The sequence below is a fragment of the Medicago sativa genome, chromosome 1, assembly GCF_051527215.1.
Source record: "Medicago sativa cultivar Bolivia chromosome 1, Bolivia_mono, whole genome shotgun sequence".
NCBI classification, from domain to species: domain Eukaryota; kingdom Viridiplantae; phylum Streptophyta; class Magnoliopsida; order Fabales; family Fabaceae; genus Medicago; species Medicago sativa.
Window position 1 is genome coordinate 13,604,986 of NC_140749.1, and position 25,655 is coordinate 13,630,640.

The following is a 25,655-nucleotide window of genomic DNA, read 5'->3' on the forward strand; positions in this document are numbered from 1 at the left end:
CTATCAACATATCACAACTAATCATGACTTTAACAACAATTATAATAAAAGTCAACATTTCTAATGATCTTGGTAAAAAAAACATTTTTAACGATCTAACAATTTTATTATTGATTAACAATGTAAAAGTAGAAGTTATGTGTGTATATGAATTAAATCCAAATATAAATGGGAGGTATGGTTTACATTTCTCATTAATTAAACTAAGCTAAACTAAAATCGAACATTAAATTTATAATGGGCTTTAATTAGAACACTGATAATCATAGCCCAAACCAATATCGTCACCGCAATTCCATGAAAATTGCTGCCAAACTTGAACGAAGAATAAAAACATTACAAGCTCCACCGATTGATACCTTCAATCATTCATTTTCACACCAAATTCAATTTTGTTTTCTCCATCGTTGTCGGCTAATAGAAACAATTTTTAATCCCATTATATTACCCGCTACTTACGAATAAAGCTTCATCGATTCAAAGTTTTATCAACAATAACAAAAAGAAAAAATGGGTATTCCTTCAGAACTTAGAGATGCTTGGGTTTCCAAAAGAAATTCATTTATTATTGCTTCTCCTGATGAAGAGAGGAAGATTTTGAGAACCAAAAAATGTACTAATGGTATTTTACATTTTCATTCTCTTTCTTTCTTACTTACTAGTATTTCACAAGTTTTTTGTTTTTGTTTAATTAAAATGTTATTTATTATGTGGGTCATGCATTATGTTGCTTAATTTTGTTTTATGTTTGATTATGAATTTATTAGTTGATGATTATGGTTAGAGGTATTTGTTGGTTGATGATTTTTTCTGTTCGGTATCCGGTCCAAGAACCAACTAATCAACTAATCTAGGGATCAACCCCACCCAGAGCAAAGCTCTATAGGGACTAGCCCACATAAGTTGGCTGATTCGAACCTGAGACCTTAACAGGAGTACGCTCTAAGGTCACAAGCCTACACCAGCGAGCCAATCCATGTGGTTTTGTTGCTTGAGCGAGCCAACATTCTGAATTTTTTTGGTTAGGATTTGGGTGATTATGAATATTATTGAACCACTTGTATTTCATGAGCTAGCTTTTGGAGTTGTGTTAGAGTTTAACATATGAATATTATTGAACCACTTGTATTTCTTGAGCTAGCTTTTGGAGTTGTGTTAGGCCTAGAACCCAAATTCGAAGAAAAACAATGGAGTCTAATATGATATCATTCCCTTTTGTTCCTGTTGGAAAATAATTCTTGAATGGTGATATAGAACTATTATTTTACTTTTCCGCTGTTTGGCAAAATCAATGTTAAACTTTATTGGACTAGCTTAAGGTAATGCATGTTTTCCATGGGCTATGTAGCACCAACACTTCAGATTGAAGGTGTGTCCGGTGTCCAACACGACGCGTGTCCAACACGACACCGACACTTGTGGTTACATTCAATTACTTTCATTTTCTCAAATTATTGCTATGGTCGCGTATGGTGTCCATGTTTGCGTTGGTGCTTCATAATTGGTCATACACCAAATAATTGTCTTTATTTCTGTCTCCTAGATTTTCATTTTTATCAATAGAGCAGGTCATATACCACATGTTATCTAACATTGTTATGATATGCTGTCAAAGGGTGCCTGATATCATGAGAAATATGAATTATATATCCTTACGCTTTAGCCTTTTCTTGATATGCAGAAGGTGTGCGTGCTGGATTCAAGGCAGCCGCCGTTGCATGCGTTGTCAGTACTGTACCAACAGTAAGTAATTTTTCTTTCCGGAGACTTGCTAATAAAGATACTGCGCAATGTGTTTTTTTTTTCAATTTTAAATCAATTTCATTTGAACAATGTTATGCAGTTTCATGGATGCATCTTTCACTTATAATAGAAATCCATGTATTTCTTCTGCTTATTGGTGTCCATGTCTGCATAATTGGTGAAAGAATGTCTTTCAGGGCTCTTTAAGACATTGGTTTTTTACGGGATGCAATTTTACACCACCAACAGGCATCAAGTAGCAATTACCTCTTGTTACATGTTTTTTAAGAGTGGACAAATTTCCAACGTGATGTTTGATAGAGAACAAAAAATTATAGCTGTGAAATTGACCAATCATATGGTGTTCGTGACAAACAACATTTTCAATTAAGAGAGTTGTGTCCCTTAGGCATTTAGAGGTGTAGATTCTTAAAGCTCTGTAGTGTTGTAATCAAGGGTATTTTCCTTGTTCTTTAATAAGACCAAGTTCCTATCACTATTTTACCCGAACGTAGTACTCAAAACCGATCTTATAAGATTGAACATCCTGGTTTGTGTTGAAGAACAATTCACCTTCTGAAACCTCTTTTAGTGTTACCAGCTTCTGAAACCCAATTAAAAGTATGATTAAGAAATATGAAAAGTGTAACCCTCCGATGTTTGTGGATGATAATGGGTTATTGTTGAAAATAACACTGGGTCATTTTGTGCCCCTTCATGAGTTTTAATTTTATTTGATGTTAAGGTCTTCAAATTTTGCAGTTGGCTGCTGTTCGCATGATTCCATGGGCAAAGGCAAACCTCAATTATACCGCTCAGGCACTTATCATATCTGCTGGTATGATCTCAACTGAAAAATAACAAAACAATTTGATTTAAGAGAGACATTCTATTATCTTTTGTATGAAGAAAAATAAATCTTTTGAATGGTAATTTAAGCATGGTTATTTGTAAATTAGCTAAGAAGCAAGAAACAATAAATCAGGATACCAGCACATTAACAAATTCTTATATCTAAAATTCTCAACTTTTCAAAATTCATTGAAGTATGAATGTGGCTCATCTTTTGCAGTTGATCCACTCCAAATTAAAATCTTAACTTTCTATTTTCCCTTCAGTCTTCCTTGCTTTGTAAGGAGCAAACCATTTTTCGGGCTCCTATGCTTCCTTTGTTTTCGCTGCATTCAGTTTTCTTCTTTGTTGCTTCGGTGTATATGTATTGAAGTACCTTTTGTACTTTAATTTATATTTATATATATGTTATTATTCACCCTTTTTTTTCTTTCAAAAAATAATAAATTCCATTCAGTTTGACTCTTTTTGCAAAGTGTTTGAATGCATTATTTACACTGGTTGTTGGTTGGTGAACAGCATCGATTGCAGCATATTTCATCACTGCTGATAAAACTATCTTGGAATGTGCGAGAAAAAATGCGCAGCTTGAAAATTCTCTGAGACACCATCGTGACACGGTTTCATCTTAGAAGCTGCTTTACTCGTTGCTGGTCTTGGTGAATGATTGTACTACTTGTAGTATTCAACCTGTACGACTTTGCTTTCTGGGTCTGTCTCGTGGATTTGAAAGTGTATATTCTTAAATAAAATAATATTTTCTTGTTGTGTAACAGTTATATTTGGAATTGCTACTCCAGTAATTAGTGGAGTGGCTTTATAAAGAGGATTTTGTGGAATTGATCTAGCTTGTTTTATTTATAGTTGATGTACCATTTGTTTAATTTTCTATCACATCTCAACTTTGGTGTTCTTGGTGGTTATAGCTTGTTTACCTGAGATTTGTTCTTTCTTTCATTTAAAATTTTAGCTTATCTTTGAAGTTAGATTATTTTTATTTTTTGATTATCAAACGGATAGCTCCACCTAACGATTGTTATATCTTTGATTATGAAAGAACAATTCAAACATAATTTTAACCATACATTAAACTAATAAAAGAACTTGAAAGAGACCAAATCTGCCAATCAAACATAATTTTAATGATAATTTTAACAAATAAAATTTCAATGTCAATGTCATAATGAGGTGAAAACCACATCAACAACTTTAAACAAAATATAGAAATTGGATATAATTAAAAGTAATCAAAATAATCAACTTCAAAGATAAGCTAGAAATCCTATACAATTTTTCATATAACAATCTCAGTCAAAATATTCAACTTCAAAGATAAGTTAGAAATCCTATACAATTTTTCATATAACAATCTCAGTTAATTTACTTATTTTTGAACTCTCGTAAGATGGAGCTATCTATAAGGCTACTTGGAACAGAAGAATATATAGAAAATTAGTAAAATAAAACTAACTAATTTATAGAAAACGAAGTGATCAACTCACTTTAGACAATGTAAATCGATAATATCGATTATTGCCAATACTACCAATACATCAATTGATATTACACGTACTTAGGAATGTGTGTTAAGTCAAAGGTTATTTTACATTAATATTCATTCACTTTAGAGGAGTAAAGTCATCAAACAAAGTACTCTTTGTCTGATGCTGATTGAAAATCTCAAAACTATGCAACAAGGTTCATTATTTGTATCAGCTCTTGAGTCAAGATTCTTGATTCTATGTCTTCAACATTGTTTATAATGCCTAAAAAATGAAGATAATATGACTTGTTTCTTGATTCTTTTTTTAAAATGATAAGTGTCGCCTACAACCATTATCGATATACACTGTTCTATTTTACTGTTAATTGCAACACCTTATCTAAATTGGTGAAAGACTTTTACTTGTTGTTTACACTTTTTTAATTTCGTACCTTTTTATGTTTTACCTAATGAAAAATTGTGGACTCGTCTTTCAATAAAACTGAAACAGACGATCGATTAAAGCGATAAAACACGCGAATAATACAAACTATGACTGTACGGGCAAATAGCAATGTCAAGTTTAGTATCACATATAACATTAGTTATACTTGATATTTTAATAGATGACATGATATCTAAGCATATAGAATGACTTTTTTTACTTAATTTTTTTTATCATTTCTTATCGTGTCAGAACTTTTAAAATAAAGTGATTGATTTAAAGTTTGCGACATTTGTAGAGAAGGAAACAATAGCCAATCACAATTTTTTGTCAGGATAATCTTACATTTATTAGTCGGTAGAAATGCAATAATTTTATTTTAGTAAAAATGATGAAATTGCTAGATATGAACCTCAAGGCTTCTTTAGGAATGAAGATTTTTTTGAATCAATTTGAAAAAATATAAATTTTTAGAAGATCAAATAAATCATAACATTGGATCAAAGGTAACCAAACAATATATAAATTTTTAAAGGGAAAATCTTGTTCATACGATTACACAACAAAGAACAACAACGAATGCATGTTTGTAGTTGGAAATGATATAAGATTGTAATTTATTTTAATATTTATTTCAAAAATAGGATATCATTGTCCGCATGATTCATGTGTCAGTTGTGCTTTGTTTTGTCGCACCATATGACAATCCTCATTTTTAAACATTGTATCTTAACCCAAAACTTTAATACACTAGATATATAGATCCTCTTTTTAGTATTCACGTGTTCGTAAACACGCCTCTTTTATTTTATGTATTTGTGCAAAAATAAGAGAAAAATAAGAAAATACAAGAAGATAAAAATAAATGAGAGATAATTTTTTTGATGATATAATTTATAGTTTGTCCATAAAATAATAGAACGTTAGAAAATGTTACGCAATTATTTCTAAAAAAATCAAGTATTTTGATGGATAATAGATACATAATACATGAATGTAACAAGAATTAAAATTTACAATCACTTTGTGTATCTAACATCTATAATATTTATTCTCATATGACAAGCATAACTCATGATTGTATGCAAAGTATATTGGTGGTTCCTGCAAGTAGTTGGTGCCATTGTTTGTGATTGAAATGTGAGACATCAAAGTCATGTGGAATCTATGAGAATGAGAGAAAATCAACTATGTATGATTTATCTAATAGTCAAAATGATTTTTTTAATTTAAAATAAATAATATATTAATTGTGTTTTTATCTTTTCTCTAATTAATTAAGCATGCATTTATTAAGGTTTGATAGATTTTTTTCTTCTTCTGGAAATTAGATTTATATGCATGTATCGTTCTTTATTTTGACGATTGTACATGCAGTCTTAATATATGATTTTTTTGTCAAGTAGCATACTGACTAGTATTTCACCTTTAAAGACGGATAAGTGGGAAATTCAAGTTCGAACACCAATCTCTACATATACTTCTCCTTCGTTCTTTGTTATAAGCCCCCTGATTAATTTCACACATATTAAGAAAAGTTAGTAGTGCAATTACCGAGTCTAGTTTGTGTATGGATTTTACTAAATTGTATTTAACGTTGTAGTATGTATATTTAATTTGACTTTTCATATTCCAAGACAAACAAGTAATATTAATTATGGGTATATTTAAGAAAAAATAATAATAAATGCATGTCATACCCCAATTTTTGACCTAAGGTCCCACTGACACGCGTCACGTGACCCTGATCAGTCCCAGACATTTCGGTGAAAATTTCGGCAGAGAGGTATTTTAAAATACCTCATATTTTTGTTCCGAGTCGGGCCCACTTCTCTTTCTTTTTTCTTAATTTTTATTTCCATCTTTTAATTTGTTTTTTTATTAATTAATTATAACTTTAGTTTTTTAATTTAGTCATCATTTCTTTTTATTAATTTTATTTTATTACTTTTTAGGTAAGTACAAAGGTCAAGTCTGCATATTTCATTTTCTTCTAAATTATTATTTATTTTTCATTTATTATGTTATTTGATAAAAGTCCCAAAAATGGTCCAAATTCATGATTCAGCTGTCACGCGTTCTTCCATCCAATCCAGTTCACAAATACAGGAACAGAATGCATTCTTCATCCAAATCGTTCCAATCCAAAGCCAATTTTGTTGCTTATTCCTAACTAGACATGGCAAAACAACCCGCACCCGCCGGGTCCCCCCCGCCCCCGCCCCGATTTTAACGGGGAAAAGCCGAATTAACTGGGTCCGGGGAAAACCCGCAGGTTTAATGCGGGGGCGGGGACGGGGACGGGGGATACTCGCACCCGCCCCGCACCCACCCCCGCCCCGCACCCGTACACGAGAATTTACACCCACTTGTAGCATGCCACGTTACCTATATTTTTTTATAACTTACCTGCTGACCGGTTCTACACTTCTACTTGTTAAAACATTTATTTTATTTTTTTGATTTGTCAGACTCTTCATGTCTGCAACTGACCCACCTCCGTCAATCTTATCCATCTTTCATTTTTCATTACCTCATACTTTCAAGCTTCCTTCCTTCTCATTTTGGCATTTACGTTCATACTTTCATGCTAAAGAATTGTTTTTCATTACCTCATACTTTCATCAACCATAGTTTCCAGAGAATCACTTCTCTCTCTCAAAAACAATTTCACTTCTCTCATTCAAAAACAATTCACTTCTCTCTAGAATTCAGACTACCACAAGGACTATTTACAGGATTGGAGACCAGATCTGAGTCATTCTCTACAAGCTTTTGATTTCTAATGTTCTAATATGACATTAATTTATTCACCTTCCGTCTTCCTTCTACTGTTCTTCGATTTCCCTCTGTTCCGAGCTTTGTTGTGTCCGTTACACCTTCCTCCTTGCCTTGGATTTCGAAAATGAAGTGTCGGTGATGGTTTGTGTCGAATTGATTGATGATGATTTTCTGGATAATGACGAACAGTGGTGTTATTTTGGTTTTGTGGGGATGGATTCAAGTTTGTGAGCCGATTTGTATGTGTTAATGGTGGTTGATTTATATTCTGGAAAAGTTTATGTGTTCTTCATGTTCTTCAGGCTTACTGCAATTTTTTTTTTCTACACTTTTCACGGGTGGGGGTGGGGGCGGGTCTGGGAAACCCGTCCCCGTTGGGGGCAGGTCTGGGGGTAAAGATTCTATCCCCGCCGGGTCTGGGGGCGGGGGCGGGGCTGGGTAGTGTGAAACGGGGCCGGGGACGGGTGTGTCAAAACCCGCCCCCGCCCCGCCCCGTTGCCATGTCTATTCCTAACAAACCCTAATCTCAAACATGTCCCTATAAAACCAGTCCTGCAAATCACAATTGAGGGGGCCGAAATTCACACAAAAAAGCCACATCAATAACCTGCAAGATCACAGCCAGAATAATACCAATTTTCACGACACAAAACAACTCATAAACCCGCATCGAGACCTGCATAATACGAACAAGAACAAATCCAGCAATTTCAACACAACACAATATTGTCTCACGACCCCAACCTTCATACAAACCGCGTAGAACTATAACCCAAACAATCAAACCTTTAACCAACCCCAATACTATCAAACTCATCCCAATACACCAATCGACCAAACCCAGACGAGCCACAAACGTCACAAGTTCGTCGAGACCGCACCAAACCAACAATAGCGCTCATTGAAGGTGAGAAAAACACAAGAAGGGGGGTTGAATTGTGTTTTGAAAAATTCTTCGTTTCTCCTAAAAACTGAACACACTGATCAGAAGCTAGGTGAGACAGCTTCTGAAGTGATAATCAGAATCTAAATGCAGCAGAATAAAACAGAGAGAGAGAAGAAGAACGACACAAAGCAATTATACTGGTTCCTTCCACAATCCGGAAGTAGTCCAGTCCCCCTTGCACTTCCAAGGAGATTTCACTATGAGTAATATCTGATTACAAATGCTCAAGCACACAAGCAAGAGACTTCCTTTGCTCAAGCACACAAGCTAGAGACTTCCTTTGCTCAAGAACACAATCAAGAGACTTCCTGCTCAAGCACAACTGCAAGAGACTTCCTAACTAAACAAAATTACACAGAAAATTGTTTAAGGTTGAACACTTGATATACAATCAGAGGTGCTCACAATACAAATCAGATACAGACTCAATGGACTTAAGAATTTCTAAGATATGACTTTGAGACACAGAAATTCTAAGTGAATGCAGAACAATTTCAGCAGAGATTTGGCACTTGTAAAAATGTTATGAGTCTTTCGTTCAGCGTTCTTGCATTACCAAAACTCTAGGTCTTCACTCCTTTATATAGAGGTGTGAAAGAGACGTTGTGAAATTGCCAGCACACCAAAGAGTCGTTGTTGAAGCTTGATCTTTCACCAATGATCTTTTGCCTGATTTGGTTGTTGTCCTACGAAGAACCAATTTGAAATCCATTCCTTATCCAAAGGAACATATATGCAGGCGAGACCGTATTCTGGAGCTGTTTTCTTGTCTTGTAGCGTGGACACAAAACAGAGTGGTGGAGAACGTGGTTGTACAATTCGTACAGAGTACAATGTCAACGCTTTCGTCCAAATTGCAAGCACAAGCCTTCAAACACCTTTGAAATGACCGTTGCAATGTTCCACTAATTTTCTGCTATGTTTTCGAATCCAATAGACAGCTTTTGCAATGTAGATCCTTCAATCTTTGAATGTTTTTCAAATCCAGTTGATCTTCAGCTTCTGGTGAAATGACTTCTGATGAGGCAGCTTCTGATGATGCAGCTTCTGATGATGCAGCTTCTGATGAAGCAACTTCTGCAGCTTCTGATGGTGCAGCTTCTGATGATGTGGCTTCTGGACCTCTTGTCTTAAGAAGCACTATTCTTCAGGAGCAGCTTTACTTCAGGAGCGGTATTTCTTCAGGAGCAGCTTGACTTCAGGAGCGCTTTGCCTTCAGAATCATCTAAGCTTCATTTCCTTTGCTCTTTATTTGCTCATTCAGAACCAATGATGATGTAATTTTATAATTATGGTCCTGTACACTTGAACAAATATTAGCTAGTCCAATTTACAATTTTTAATACCTTGTTATCATCAAAACTCTTTAAGGTTCATTGTTAAACACATTTTGTTCCAACAATCTCCCCCTTTTAGATGATGACAAACAAAAGTATTTAAAATTGATCAATTGTTGTTAATCTAATTAACAAGATGACTTTGGGGTTCTGAGGTTTGTAAGCTCAGAGTCTGAGGTTTGTAAGCTCAAACTCCCCCTGAGTCTGATAGTCTTTAAGGTGAGGTTTGTAAGCTCCCCCTAAGTTCTATCCAGGTTAATTAAATTCATTTTTCGCACAATAAAAATATCAGAGCTTTAAAAAATTGAATCATTGAAAGAATTAACTTATAGATAAGAAGAATGGTTCAATTAATTTTACTTGAATTTTGATACTCCTTCGTTCGTTCATAGCTTATACCAATAAGGTAAAAAAAATGATAGAAGTTTTTCAAAAATTTCAAATGCCATTAATGGGGCTCAGAGCCTTTAAATACTCGTCACATATACTCCCCCTTTTGTCATTATCAAAAAAAATAATAATAAAAAAATAAGCATAAAAGACAAAAAGATTTGAGAAAAGCTCAAACAAGAGAGAGTATACAAGAAATTAATTAATTCAATCAGATCAAAATATATGAGCATGAATATCCAATTATCAGAAGCAGCTAAGCAGTCAGAAGCAGTAAGCATTCAGAAGCATAAAAATAAAACAAGATGGTTTCAGAAGCAAGGACTAAGAATTTTAAAACAAACAACAACAAAAAAAAACACAAAGGTGTGCAACTAAGGGTTGGTTTGTTGTTGTTTCTTCATCTCCTCCATTTCTTCAATTTTCTTTTGCAACAGTTCTTCAAGCTGTTGTTGCCTCTGGAGAAGAGCCTGTTCCCTTTCTCTAGCCTCTTGCTGCTGCTGTGCCATCTTTTTCTTTAGAAGCTTACACAACCTTGCTTCTCTGGTCAAGTAGTCCGTTTCTAAGAAGAAAGGCTGGTTTGCCAGGAGCAGTGTAGAACTTCTTACTCTGAGACTCTGATTCAAATGCTCCATTAGCCTTCTGACTGAAGCTTGCTTGACTCTGATGCATTTAGCCTTGATATCTTCAATAAGCTCAGCTGCCCGGTTCTAAAGAGATGCCCAGGAGTCTTCATATGCACTTGTGAGATCAATTGTCCTTCTTTGATCCACCAGATTATGCAATTGACTAAGGATTGTCAGAAGCTCAGAATTAATATATCCAGATTCCAGGATGTTTGTGGGTGGTTGTTCAAGGGTTTCAACATCAGAATCACTGATTTCCAAATCTTGAACATGGTTAGGAACTGGAATGGTAAAGTGTGTTTGTGTGTTTGAAGATGAAGGCTGGTTAGAAGCAATGTGTGTGGTAGAGGTTGAGGCTTGAACATTGACTTGAGAGTTGTCAATATCCAAGGGAGTTGGTTCTGGGGAGTGTTCAATTTCAGTTGGTGGTTGTTGTGGTGAAGTTGATGTATGAGTGTTGAGTTGGGGGTCAATGGTAGCTATTGGTGATTGTAGGGGTGTTGTGGGTTTATGTGGTTCAGGTGTTTGTTGATGGGGGTTTTCTGAAACAACATTTTCAGAAGCAGCTGCTTCTGGAGTTGTTTCAGAGGCCTTTTCTGAGGTAAATTCAACATTTTCTGGAGGAATCATGTTGAGAGGTTGAATGTTAAGGGGTTGAAGGTTAAGGCGAAAGATAGTGTCAATGACTCTTTCTCTCTGCTCAGCCATTTCAGCCAACTTTTCATTAATTATGTGACCAACTGGTTCATAAGTAGTTGACTGAGAGGGCTTTGTGTTGGTTTTGGTTGATGTTGACTGGCTTTTTACTGGTTTTTGAAAAAGTTGAGCTAAGGGTATATCATCATCAGAATCATCAGAATCTGATAATGATGAGGATGCGGAATCTGATGATATATTAATTACTTTCTCTGGTTCAGAATCAGAATCTTCTTTAGCAGACTCACTGGTCATCAGCATCAGTTGCTTGGCTTCTGAAACTACAGACTCTTGTAGGTCAGCAGCAATTTTCAAGACTTTTTCAGCTGCTGCCTTCTTCCCTTGTAAGTCTTTTAACCCCAAATCAGAAGCATCTTGAGCTGTCAAGGTGATGTGAGGAAAATCCTTGGTCCTCCTCAAGGCTGGCTTCCTCTTCCTCTTTGGTATAGCAGGTTGATCAAGAGTAATGCCAACATCCATGATCATCCTGGAATCCATGTCTTCAATGGCTTCTTCAATTGAAGGTACTGATGAACTACCAATCTTGAGCTTGTCAGTAGCAACTTTTGCCTTTTTAGCAGATTGTTCAACCTCTAGATATTGTTCTGCAGTCATCTTTCTTTTTGACTTTCTGCCTCTGGCTCGTGGCAGAGCACCACCATACATTTCCTCTGGAATATCTTCCAATCTGATTCTCTCATTCGTTGCCTCAAAATGTTCCTTGATATAGTACATCTGCACTTCAATGGGATCCTTCTTGCAGATGGGTGGAAAGTCCTTCATAAGATCAGACTTAACAATTGATTCACTCAAATCTGTATGAAGCTTGGTGACAGAAGGGATCAACTTCATATTCTTGAGGGTTTGTGCATTAATGAACTTTCCAGTTTTAGTATCAAGCAGCTCATCTGTGAAGGCTTCAACACTGCTTAGCTTGTCCAAGACTCCTCCTTGATAGAATATTTCTGACAAGAGTCTTCCATAAGGTACCCAGGTTCTATTCTGCAGCTGACTCTGTTTCAGACACTCTATCAAGTATTTGAACATATATTTTGGCACGTTCACTTTCTCCTTCTTAATGAAGTGTTGAAGAAAGACCTTTTGTGCCAAATTGGGTTTCTCACTTCCACCACATGGAAGTAAGTCCTCATTCTGAATCTTCAGAAGCAGCTTCTTATCCATGCTTAGATCAGCATACTTTCCTGCTTGTGTTGAGTTGTACAGGGCCAAGTTTACTTTCTCTTTCCAGAGGCGTTCTTCAGCTGTACTTGAGAGATCAATTCCAGAGTATTTTCCAGAGGCCTCTCTACAGAGTACAGCTTCTATCTGCCATTCCGCAATTCTTACTAGAATACCACAAATACTTGACCTGATTTCAATACCTGTAAATGGCTCAAGTCCCATTTCTTCTCTGGTCTTCCCTTCCAGTTCGGGATAAATCAACACCATTTGACTTTCTTCAGTTATAGACGCAGCTTTGTCATAAACCTTAGCCCTCACCCAGAAGTGTGCTTCGTATGATGGTCCATTCAACATCTTGAAGTAATGCATAAGTTCCTGCTTTTCATAGTAGCTTCTGATCCAACACTCATGAAAGGCGAGTGATTCAAAATCCACCGGATTTTCTATTTGAACCTGTAGTTCCCATTCTTCCAATTTCATGCTTCTTCCTTTGTAGTCATATTCAGGGATCATCCGTGAAGTAGATACTGAAACTTCTCGTTGCGAGCTTGATGATGCCATTTGATGATTGACGAAGATTTGAAGAAGATGAAGATTTTAGGGTTCTAAGGTTGAGAGAATGCGCTTACTTCGCAAGAGGTTTGAGAGCAAATGTGTTTGTTGTGAGTGAGTAGTGTGTGAATTGTCAAAGTGTTAAAAGTAAAACGATTGCAATTTAAAAGAGACAAACAAACATAACATTAATGACAAAATTGGGGGCGCGTGAAAAGTACTTTCAAAGCTTTTAAATCATCATTGCCCTTTTTAGTTATACACCAACACATACAGGCCACGTAAGAAGTTCACAGAGTAACTACCAAATTAGTGGGCCAGAAGTTACTTTTAAAAAGTAACTCCCAACGTTTCCACTAATTCAACTATTCAGAAGCAATAAATCCAGCTTCTGGACTTCAGATGCTGACGTCATCAGAAGCGAGTTTTCCTCAGAACCTCAATAAAGAGCTTCTGATGGACTACTGCTTCTGAACTAACTTCAGAACCTAAAATCCTATTCAGGAGCAAGCAAACATCTAATCAGACACGTAATGCATGTTCAAATTTTTCTTTATAAAATCAAATCTTTCAACAGTTAAAGGCTTAGTAAATATATCAGCCCATTGATTTTCAGTATCAATGAATTGTATATCTAAAATTCCTTTTTGAACATAATCTCTGATAAAATGGTGTTTGATTTCAATGTGCTTGGCTCTTGAATGCAAAATTGGATTTTTAGACAAACAAATAGCAGCATTATTATCACAATAAATGGGAATACTGTTAGTAGTTATCTGATAGTCTTCTAACTGATGTTTCATCCAGAGTAGTTGTGTACAACAACTTGCAGCTGAAATGTATTCTGCTTCTGCTGTAGACATAGCAATAGTTGTTTGTCTTTTGCTAGCCCAGGATATAAGATTATCACCCAGAAATTGACAATTGCCACTGGTTGACTTTCTTTCAATCCTATCACCAGCATAATCAGCATCACAGAATCCAATTAGCTTATAATCTAAGGATTTCCTATAAAGGAGTCCAAGATTAGTTGTTCCTTTCAAATACCTGAAGATTCTCTTGACAGCTATCATATGAGATTCTCTAGGATCTGATTGGAATCTTGCACACAAGCATACACTGAATAAAATATCTGGCCTAGATGCAGTGAGGTATAACAAAGAACCAATCATACCTCTATACAGCTTCTGATCCACTTTAGCTCCTTCATCTTCTTTGCTTAAGGTGCACGTAGGGTGCATTGGAGTGTTCATCACTTTACAATCTTCAAGTTTGAACTTCTTCAGAAGCTCCTTTGTGTACTTTGATTGATGAACATAGACTCCATCTTTGCATTGATTGATTTGAATGCCAAGGAAGAACTTCAGCTCTCCCATCATGCTCATTTCAAATTCATCCTGCATTAACTCAGAAAATTCCTTGCAAAGAGATGCATTAGTAGAACCAAATATTATATCATCAACATATATTTGCACAACAAGAATATCTTTCCCAAGGGTCATTCTGAAGAGTGTAGTATCAACCTGTCCTCTTTTAAAATCATTCTTGATTAAGAAATTACTTAGTCTATCATACCAAGCTCTGGGAGCTTGTTTCAAGCCATATAGTGATTTCTTCAGTTTAAAAAACATGGTCAGGATATTTAATATCCTCAAATCCAGGAGGTTGCTTGACATACACTTCTTCTTCTATGACACCATTTAGAAATGCACTCTTGACATCCATTTGATATAATATTATGCCATGATTAACTGCATAGGAAAGAAGTAACCTGATTGCTTCCAATCTTGCAACTGGAGCAAATGTTTCAGTGAAATCAATGCCTTCTTGTTGACTATACCCTTGTGCAATTGTTTCTTGTTACTTCACCTTGCTCATTCAGCTTGTTTCTGAATACCCATTTTGTTCCAATAATGTTCTTGTGCTGAGGTTTGGGTACCAGATCCCACACATCATTTCTTTGAAATTGATTCAACTCTTCTTGCATAGCTAGGATCCATCCATCATCTGAAAGTGCTTCATCAACTGTTGTAGGTTCAATCATTGAGATTAGTCCAATCATTGACTCTTCTTGTCTGAAATGTGATCTTGTTCTTCTTGGACTATCTTTGTTTCCAATGATTAGCTCCTCAGGATGTGAAGACTTGTGTTTGAATGTGTTTCTGGGAGGATCTGCTTGATGTGAGCCATCTTGTGCTTCATCAGAAGCAGTTTCATCTTGCGCTTCTGATGTGGGTTCAGCTTCTGGACTATCTTCAGACTCAGCTATCTGATCAGGTTCTGGAGTAGCTTCAGGAACCTGTATCTCTGCAAAACTTTCACCTTGCTTTGAAGTTTTATCTTCAAGCTCCTTGTCATCAAATTTAACGTGCATAGATTCTTCAACACAGAGTGTTTCTGAATTATACACTCTGTATGCCTTTGACCTTTCAGAGTAACCTAAAAAGATTCGTCTTTGGGCCTTGGCATCAAATTTCTTTAGGTAGAGCTTGTTGTTCAGAATGTAACATGTACATCCAAATTGATGAAAGTAAGAGATATTGGGTTTTCTTCCTTTAAAGAGTTCATATGCTGTTTTCTCCAAAATAGGTCTAATATAGATCCTGTTTTGAACATAGCATGCTGTATTCACTGCTTCTGCCCAAAAATGTTTTGGTAAATTGTTTTCATGAATCATGGTTCTGGCCATTTCTTGTAAAGTTCTATTCTTTCTCTCTACAACCCCATTTTGTTGTGGTGTTCTAGGAGAAGAGAATTCATGGAAAATTCCATGTTTTTCACAAAAAGCTTCAAATGGCTCATTTTCAAATTCTCCACCATGATCACTTCTGACTTTCAAAATTTTTGATTCTTTTTCAGATTGAATTTGAGTGCAGAAGCTACTGAATACATCACACGCAACATCTTTACTCTTTATGAATTTCACCCAAGTCCATCTGCTGTAATCATCAACAATGACTAATCCATATTTACTTCCATATAAGGATGCAGTACTCACTGGTCCAAATAAATCAATATGGAGTAATTCTAAAGGTCTTGAGGTTGAAACAATGTCTTTGGTTTTAAAAGATGATTTCACAATTTTCCCTCTCTGACATGCACCACAGAGTGCATCTGAATGATAGTCAATGTCTGGTAGCCCTTTCACAAGTTGTAACTTACTAAGCTTAGAGATTAACCTCCAGTTAGCATGTCCCAACCTTCTGTGCCACATCCATTTCTTATCATTCACTGATAGTAGGCAAACCACCTTCTGATCAGCTAGTTCAGAAAAATTGATTTTATAGACATTGTCAACTCTCTTTCCCTTGAACACAATGGATTTGTCTTCCTTGTTGATTACTGTACAGTTGGGTTTTTCAAAAAGTACATCATAACCATTATCACAAAATTGACTAATGCTCAAAAGGTTATGTTCAAGACCATCTACCAACCATACATTATTAATTGAGGTAGAGGAATTACCAATAGTTCCTGTACCTATGATCTTGCCTGACTGGTTGCCTCCAAATTTCACATTTCCTCCCTCTTTCATTGTTAGGCTGAGGAACATGGACTTGTCTCTTGTCATGTGTCTTGAGCAACCGCTGTCTAGGTACCATGATCTTTGCTTTGGCACTGCTCTTAGACATACCTGCATCATTGACATTTTTAGATTTAGGTACCCATTGTTCTATGGGTCCTGGAAGGTTAGTACTTAAGGCTTTACTCTTCACTTCTTGTACCTTGTGCTGTGAGTTGGGTTGCTTCTGATTAACCATCACCTTAGGTTTTGGTACTTCAGAAGCAGTAACTGTCTTCTTCTGAAACTTAGACTTCAGAACCCCAGATTTTGGTTTCACCAGACTCTGAGGAATAGGTTCTGATCTTTTCAGGATCCTGACCTTTGAAGTCTTGGAATCAGATTTGATCACAGCCTTTGACTTAGAGTTCTTTGGCTTTGAAGTAATCTTAGCCTTAGGACTAGAAGCTTCAGGTTCTGATTGAACAACAGTTTCCAACTCAGCCCCTTCTGGTACAAAGAATGTTTTCAGACCTTCCTTGATGCATTCACAACAAGATTTTAGATTGGTTTTCTCAAGTTTCACTTCTGGAAAACCAATTCCTCTGCCATTGTTCTTGTAAATGCTATAAATCATAGAAGCTACTCTGCTTCTGTCAATGCCAGATATAATAAAATCTTCAAGAGCAATTTCATGGTTACTTAAAGGTTTTTCATTACACTTATCCTGTAGCTTCTGACATAAGAACCTGAGCTGATCTTCATATGTTTTACACATGAAGTCAAAGCCCCTAAGTCCTTGTTCAGAAGCTTTCAGATCCAATAGAGTTGATTTTTGCTGTTGTACCAAATCAGCATATTTTTCTTTTAAATCCTTCAACTCATTGGTTCTTACTTCAAAATGTGTAAGAAGTTCTTTAAGTGACTCAACAAGTTCATCTCTGGGAATTTTGGAATATACCTCGTTTTCATCTTCTGAGTCTGAATCTGATCCAGCTTCTGAAGTTGCTGTTGCTACCAACCCAACAGCTACCTTTGCATCTTCATCAGCTTCCTCTTTATCAGATCCAGATTCACTACCCAAATCATCCCAGGTTGCCATTAAACTCTGCTTAATCTGCTTCTTGAGTTTGCTTGGTTTGAATGTAGACCTCTTTGACTTGTCCTTTGACTTTTCTCTTTGAAGATCAGGGCATTCAGCAATGAAGTGTCCAGGCTTCTTACAGTTGAAGCATCCCTTCTGATCTTCTTTCTTTGAGCTTCTGGAGAGAAACTTTCTGTTCTTCTTGGCCAGATATTGAAGTCTGTTTGAGAGCATGGCCATTTCAGCAGCATCTGGTTCAGAATCTGAACTTGGCTGTTCTTCCTCTTCAGATTCAACTACTTTGAGAGCTTTTGATGACTTGCCTTTGGATGGAAGAGCTATTGATTTACTCTTCTTAGTAGACTCATGTTCATTAAGACTTAACTCATGAACTTTGAGAGAACTAACAAGATCTTCGACACTTAAAGTGTTTAAATCTTTAGCTTCCTCAATGGCAGTCACCTTTGGTCTCCATCTGGCAGGTAAGCTTCTGAGTATCTTGCTTACATGATCAGAAGCAACATAGCTCTTCTTTAGAATCTGTAGCCCAGAAACTAAGGTTTGAAACCTTGAGTACATCTCCTCAATAGTTTCATCATCCTTCATCTTGAATAACTCATACTGATGTACAAGCAGGAGAGCCTTTGCTTCTTTGACCTTCTTGCTCCCTTCATAATTTGAACAGAGAGAAGCAAACATAGCTTTAGCAGTGGATTTGTCACTCATCTTCATATACTCTGCTTTGGGTATGGCAGTGACAAGAGCTCCTCTGATAATATGATGCTTCTTGTAGAGTTTCCTCAGTTCTGGAGTATGTTTCTTTCTATCCACAGCAGCTCCTTCTTCATCAAGGACTAAATTACCAACACCATCTTCCAGAATATCCCATAATTCTTCATCTAGGCTCATGATGTAACTGTAAAAGTTGGTCTTCCACCAAGAGAACTCTTCAGCATCTCCATTGAACTTTGGAACTTTTCCAACACTGGTTTTCTTACTATCACTATAATCATGTGAGACATGTTTATAGCTAGTATCACTAGGACCAGTAGGAGGAGGAGTAGACATGTTTTTCTCAGATCTTTGACTGTTGCACGGTTAAGTGTTACACAACAGACCAAGGCTCTAGATACCAATTGAAGGTGAGAAAAACACAAGAAGGGGGGTTGAATTGTGTTTTGAAAAATTCTTCGTTTCTCCTAAAAACTGAACACACTGATCAGAAGCTAGGTGAGACAGCTTCTGAAGTGATAATCAGAATCTAAATGCAGCGGAATAAAACAGAGAGAGAGAAGAAGAACGACACAAAGCAATTATACTGGTTCCTTCCACAATCCGGAAGTAGTCCAGTCCCCCTTGCACTTCCAAGGAGATTTCACTATGAGTAATATCTGATTACAAATGCTCAAGCACACAAGCAAGATACTTCCTTTGCTCAAGCACACAAGCTAGAGACTTCCTTTGCTCAAGAACACAATCAAGAGACTTCCTGCTCAAGCACAACTGCAAGAGACTTCCTAACTAAACAAAATTACACAGAAAATTGTTTAAGGTTGAACACTTGATATACAATCAGAGGTGCTCACAATACAAATCAGATACAGACTCAATGGACTTAAGAATTTCTAAGATATGACTTTGAGACACAGAAATTCTAAGTGAATGCAGAACAATTTCAGCAGAGATTTGGCACTTGTAAAAATGTTATGAGTCTTTCGTTCAGCGTTCTTGCATTACCAAAACTCTAGGTCTTCACTCCTTTATATAGAGGTGTGAAAGAGACGTTGTGAAATTGCCAGCACACCAAAGAGTCGTTGTTGAAGCTTGATCTTTCACCAATGATCTTTTGCCTGATTTGGTTGTTGTCCTACGAAGAACCAATTTGAAATCCATTCCTTATCCAAAGGAACATATATGCAGGCGAGACCGTATTCTGGAGCTGTTTTCTTGTCTTGTAGCGTGGACACAAAACAGAGTGGTGGAGAACGTGGTTGTACAATTCGTACAGAGTACAATGTCAACGCTTTCGTCCAAATTGCAAGCACAAGCCTTCAAACACCTTTGAAATGACCGTTGCAATGTTCCACTAATTTTCTGCTATGTTTTCGAATCCAATAGACAGCTTTTGCAATGTAGATCCTTCAATCTTTGAATGTTTTGCAAATCCAGTTGATCTTCAGCTTCTGGTGAAATGACTTCTGATGAGGCAGCTTCTGATGATGCAGCTTCTGATGATGCAGCTTCTGATGAAGCAACTTCTGCAGCTTCTGATGGTGCAGCTTCTGATGATGTGGCTTCTGGACCTCTTGTCTTAAGAAGCACTATTCTTCAGGAGCAGCTTTACTTCAGGAGCGGTATTTCTTCAGGAGCAGCTTGACTTCAGGAGCGCTTTGCCTTCAGAATCATCTAAGCTTCATTTCCTTTGCTCTTTATTTGCTCATTCAGAACCAATGATGATGTAATTTTATAATTATGGTCCTGTACACTTGAACAAATATTAGCTAGTCCAATTTACAATTTTTAATACCTTGTTATCATCAAAACTCTTTAAGGTTCATTGTTAAACACATTTTGTTCCAACAATCTCCCCCTTTTAGATGATGACAAACAAAAGTATTTAAAATTGATCAATTGTTGTTAATCTAATTAACAAGATGACTTTGGGGTTCTGAGGTTTGTAAGCTCAGAGTCTGAGGTTTGTAAGCTCAAACTCCCCCTGAGTCTGATAGTCTTTAAGGTGAGGTTTGTAAGCTCCCCCTAAGTTCTATCCAGGTTAATTAAATTCATTTTTCGCACAATAAAAATATCAGAGCTTTAAAAAATTGAATCATTGAAAGAATTAACTTATAGATAAGAAGAATGGTTCAATTAATTTTACTTGAATTTTGATACTCCTTCGTTCGTTCATAGCTTATACCAATAAGGTAAAAAAAATGATAGAAGTTTTTCAAAAATTTCAAATGCCATTAATGGGGCTCAGAGCCTTTAAATACTCGTCACATATACTCCCCCTTTTGTCATTATCAAAAAAAATAATAATAAAAAAATAAGCATAAAAGACAAAAAGATTTGAGAAAAGCTCAAACAAGAGAGAGTATACAAGAAATTAATTAATTCAATCAGATCAAAATATATGAGCATGAATATCCAATTATCAGAAGCAGCTAAGCAGCCAGAAGCAGTAAGCATTCAGAAGCATAAAAATAAAACAAGATGGTTTCAGAAGCAAGGACTAAGAATTTTAAAACAAACAACAAAAAAAAAACACAAAGGTGTGCAACTAAGGGTTGGTTTGTTGTTGTTTCTTCATCTCCTCCATTTCTTCAATTTTCTTTTGCAACAGTTCTTCAAGCTGTTGTTGCCTCTGGAGAAGAGCCTGTTCCCTTTCTCTAGCCTCTTGCTGCTGCTGTGCCATCTTTTTCTTTAGAAGCTTACACAACCTTGCTTCTCTGGTCAAGTAGTCCGTTTCTAAGAAGAAAGGCTGGTTTGCCAGGAGCAGTGTAGAACTTCTTACTCTGAGACTCTGATTCAAATGCTCCATTAGCCTTCTGACTGAAGCTTGCTTGACTCTGATGCATTTAGCCTTGATATCTTCAATAAGCTCAGCTGCCCGGTTCTAAAGAGATGCCCAGGAGTCTTCATATGCACTTGTGAGATCAATTGTCCTTCTTTGATCCACCAGATTATGCAATTGACTAAGGATTGTCAGAAGCTCAGAATTAATATATCCAGATTCCAGGATGTTTGTGGGTGGTTGTTCAAGGGTTTCAACATCAGAATCACTGATTTCCAAATCTTGAACAGGGTTAGGAACTGGAATGGTAAAGTGTGTTTGTGTGTTTGAAGATGAAGGCTGGTTAGAAGCAATGTGTGTGGTAGAGGTTGAGGCTTGAACATTGACTTGAGAGTTGTCAATATCCAAGGGAGTTGGTTCTGGGGAGTGTTCAATTTCAGTTGGTGGTTGTTGTGGTGAAGTTGATGTATGAGTGTTGAGTTGGGGGTCAATGGTAGCTATTGGTGATTGTAGGGGTGTTGTGGGTTTATGTGGTTCAGGTGTTTGTTGATGGGGGTTTTCTGAAACAACATTTTCAGAAGCAGCTGCTTCTGGAGTTGTTTCAGAGGCCTTTTCTGAGGTAAATTCAACATTTTCTGGAGGAATCATGTTGAGAGGTTGAATGTTAAGGGGTTGAAGGTTAAGGCGAAAGATAGTATCAATGACTCTTTCTCTCTGCTCAGCCATTTCAGCCAACTTTTCATTAATTATGTGACCAACTGGTTCATAAGTAGTTGACTGAGAGGGCTTTGTGTTGGTTTTGGTTGATGTTGACTGGCTTTTTACTGGTTTTTGAAAAAGTTGAGCTAAGGGTATATCATCATCAGAATCATCAGAATCTGATAATGATGAGGATGCGGAATCTGATGATATATTAATTACTTTCTCTGGTTCAGAATCAGAATCTTCTTTAGCAGACTCACTGGTCATCAGCATCAGTTGCTTGGCTTCTGAAACTACAGACTCTTGTAGGTCAGCAGCAATTTTCAAGACTTTTTCAGCTGCTGCCTTCTTCCCTTGTAAGTCTTTTAACCCCAAATCAGAAGCATCTTGAGCTGTCAAGGTGATGTGAGGAAAATCCTTGGTCCTCCTCAAGGCTGGCTTCCTCTTCCTCTTTGGTATAGCAGGTTGATCAAGAGTAATGCCAACATCCATGATCATCCTGGAATCCATGTCTTCAATGGCTTCTTCAATTGAAGGTACTGATGAACTACCAATCTTGAGCTTGTCAGTAGCAACTTTTGCCTTTTTAGCAGATTGTTCAACCTCTAGATATTGTTCTGCAGTCATCTTTCTTTTTGACTTTCTGCCTCTGGCTCGTGGCAGAGCACCACCATACATTTCCTCTGGAATATCTTCCAATCTGATTCTCTCATTCGTTGCCTCAAAATGTTCCTTGATATAGTACATCTGCACTTCAATGGGATCCTTCTTGCAGATGGGTGGAAAGTCCTTCATAAGATCAGACTTAACAATTGATTCACTCAAATCTGTATGAAGCTTGGTGACAGAAGGGATCAACTTCATATTCTTGAGGGTTTGTGCATTAATGAACTTTCCAGTTTTAGTATCAAGCAGCTCATCTGTGAAGGCTTCAACACTGCTTAGCTTGTCCAAGACTCCTCCTTGATAGAATATTTCTGACAAGAGTCTTCCATAAGGTACCCAGGTTCTATTCTGCAGCTGACTCTGTTTCAGACACTCTATCAAGTATTTGAACATATATTTTGGCACGTTCACTTTCTCCTTCTTAATGAAGTGTTGAAGAAAGACCTTTTGTGCCAAATTGGGTTTCTCACTTCCACCACATGGAAGTAAGTCCTCATTCTGAATCTTCAGAAGCAGCTTCTTATCCATGCTTAGATCAGCATACTTTCCTGCTTGTGTTGAGTTGTACAGGGCCAAGTTTACTTTCTCTTTCCAGAGGCGTTCTTCAGCTGTACTTGAGAGATCAATTCCAGAGTATTTTCCAGAGGCCTCTCTACAGAGTACAGCTTCTATCTGCCATTCCGCAATTCTTACTAGAATACCACAAATACTTGACCTGATTTCAATACCTGTAAATGGCTCAAGTCCCATTTCTTCTCTGGTCTTCCCTTCCAGTTCGGGATAAATCAACACCATTTGACTTTCTTCAGTTATAGACGCAGCTTTGTCATAAACCTTAGCCCTCACCCAGAAGTGTGCTTCGTATGATGGTCCATTCAACATCTTGAAGTAATGCATAAGTTCCTGCTTTTCATAGTAGCTTCTGATCCAACACTCATGGAAGGCGAGTGATTCAAAATCCACCGGATTTTCTATTTGAACCTGTAGTTCCCATTCTTCCAATTTCATGCTTCTTCCTTTGTAGTCATATTCAGGGATCATCCGTGAAGTAGATACTGAAACTTCTCGTTGCGAGCTTGATGATGCCATTTGATGATTGACGAAGATTTGAAGAAGATGAAGATTTTAGGGTTCTAAGGTTGAGAGAATGCGCTTACTTCGCAAGAGGTTTGAGAGCAAATGTGTTTGTTGTGAGTGAGTAGTGTGTGAATTGTCAAAGTGTTAAAAGTAAAACGATTGCAATTTAAAAGAGACAAACAAACATAACATTAATGACAAAATTGGGGGCGCGTGAAAAGTACTTTCAAAGCTTTTAAATCATCATTGCCCTTTTTAGTTATACACCAACACATACAGGCCACGTAAGAAGTTCACAGAGTAACTACCAAATTAGTGGGCCAGAAGTTACTTTTAAAAAGTAACTCCCAACGTTTCCACTAATTCAACTATTCAGAAGCAATAAATCCAGCTTCTGGACTTCAGATGCTGACGTCATCAGAAGCGAGTTTTCCTCAGAACCTCAATAAAGAGCTTCTGATGGACTACTGCTTCTGAACTAACTTCAGAACCTAAAATCCTATTCAGGAGCAAGCAAACATCTAATCAGACACGTAATGCATGTTCAAATTTTTCTTTATAAAATCAAATCTTTCAACAGTTAAAGACTTAGTAAATATATCAGCCCATTGATTTTCAGTATCAATGAATTGTATATCTAAAATTCCTTTTTGAACATAATCTCTGATAAAATGGTGTTTGATTTCAATGTGCTTGGCTCTTGAATGCAAAATTGGATTTTTAGACAAACAAATAGCAGCAGTATTATCACAATAAATGGGAATACTGTTAGTAGTTATCTGATAGTCTTCCAACTGATGTTTCATCCAGAGTAGTTGTGTACAACAACTTGCAGCTGAAATGTATTCTGCTTCTGCTGTAGACATAGCAATAGTTGTTTGTCTTTTGCTAGCCCAGGATATAAGATTATCACCCAGAAATTGACAATTGCCACTGGTTGACTTTCTTTCAATCCTATCACCAGCATAATCAGCATCACAGAATCCAATTAGCTTATAATCTAAGGATTTCCTATAAAGGAGTCCAAGATTAGTTGTTCCTTTCAAATACCTGAAGATTCTCTTGACAGCTATCATATGAGATTCTCTAGGATCTGATTGGAATCTTGCACACAAGCATACACTGAATAAAATATCTGGCCTAGATGCAGTGAGGTATAACAAAGAACCAATCATACCTCTATACAGCTTCTGATCCACTTTAGCTCCTTCATCTTCTTTGCTTAAGGTGCACGTAGGGTGCATTGGAGTGTTCATCACTTTACAATCTTCAAGTTTGAACTTCTTCAGAAGCTCCTTTGTGTACTTTGATTGATGAACATAGACTCCATCTTTGCATTGATTGATTTGAATGCCAAGGAAGAACTTCAGCTCTCCCATCATGCTCATTTCAAATTCATCCTGCATTAACTCAGAAAATTCCTTGCAAAGAGATGCATTAGTAGAACCAAATATTATATCATCAACATATATTTGCACAACAAGAATATCTTTCCCAAGGGTCATTCTGAAGAGTGTAGTATCAACCTGTCCTCTTTTAAAATCATTCTTGATTAAGAAATTACTTAGTCTATCATACCAAGCTCTGGGAGCTTGTTTCAAGCCATATAGTGATTTCTTCAGTTTAAAAAACATGGTCAGGATATTTAATATCCTCAAATCCAGGAGGTTGCTTGACATACACTTCTTCTTCTATGACACCATTTAGAAATGCACTCTTGACATCCATTTGATATAATATTATGCCATGATTAACTGCATAGGAAAGAAGTAACCTGATTGCTTCCAATCTTGCAACTGGAGCAAATGTTTCAGTGAAATCAATGCCTTCTTGTTGACTATACCCTTGTGCAATTGTTTCTTGTTACTTCACCTTGCTCATTCAACTTGTTTCTGAATACCCATTTTGTTCCAATAATGTTCTTGTGCTGAGGTTTGGGTACCAGATCCCACACATCATTTCTTTGAAATTGATTCAACTCTTCTTGCATAGCTAGGATCCATCCATCATCTGAAAGTGCTTCATCAACTGTTGTAGGTTCAATCATTGAGATTAGTCCAATCATTGACTCTTCTTG

The 25,655-nt window shown here is 36.7% G+C and overlaps 1 protein-coding gene across 1 annotated transcript; it reads left to right on the top strand.

The window, feature by feature from the left end:
• The first annotated feature begins 185 nt into the window (after positions 1 to 185).
• LOC146952868 (early nodulin-93-like) lies at positions 186 to 3,434 on the top strand. Its single transcript, XM_085706849.1, has 4 exons — positions 186 to 622; positions 1,682 to 1,743; positions 2,506 to 2,581; positions 3,115 to 3,434. Exons 1-4 carry the CDS (start codon positions 511 to 513, stop codon positions 3,225 to 3,227), a joined length of 363 nt encoding a protein of 120 aa, XP_085562975.1. The 5' UTR covers positions 186 to 510; the 3' UTR covers positions 3,228 to 3,434.
• The last annotated feature ends 22,221 nt before the right edge of the window (positions 3,435 to 25,655 follow it).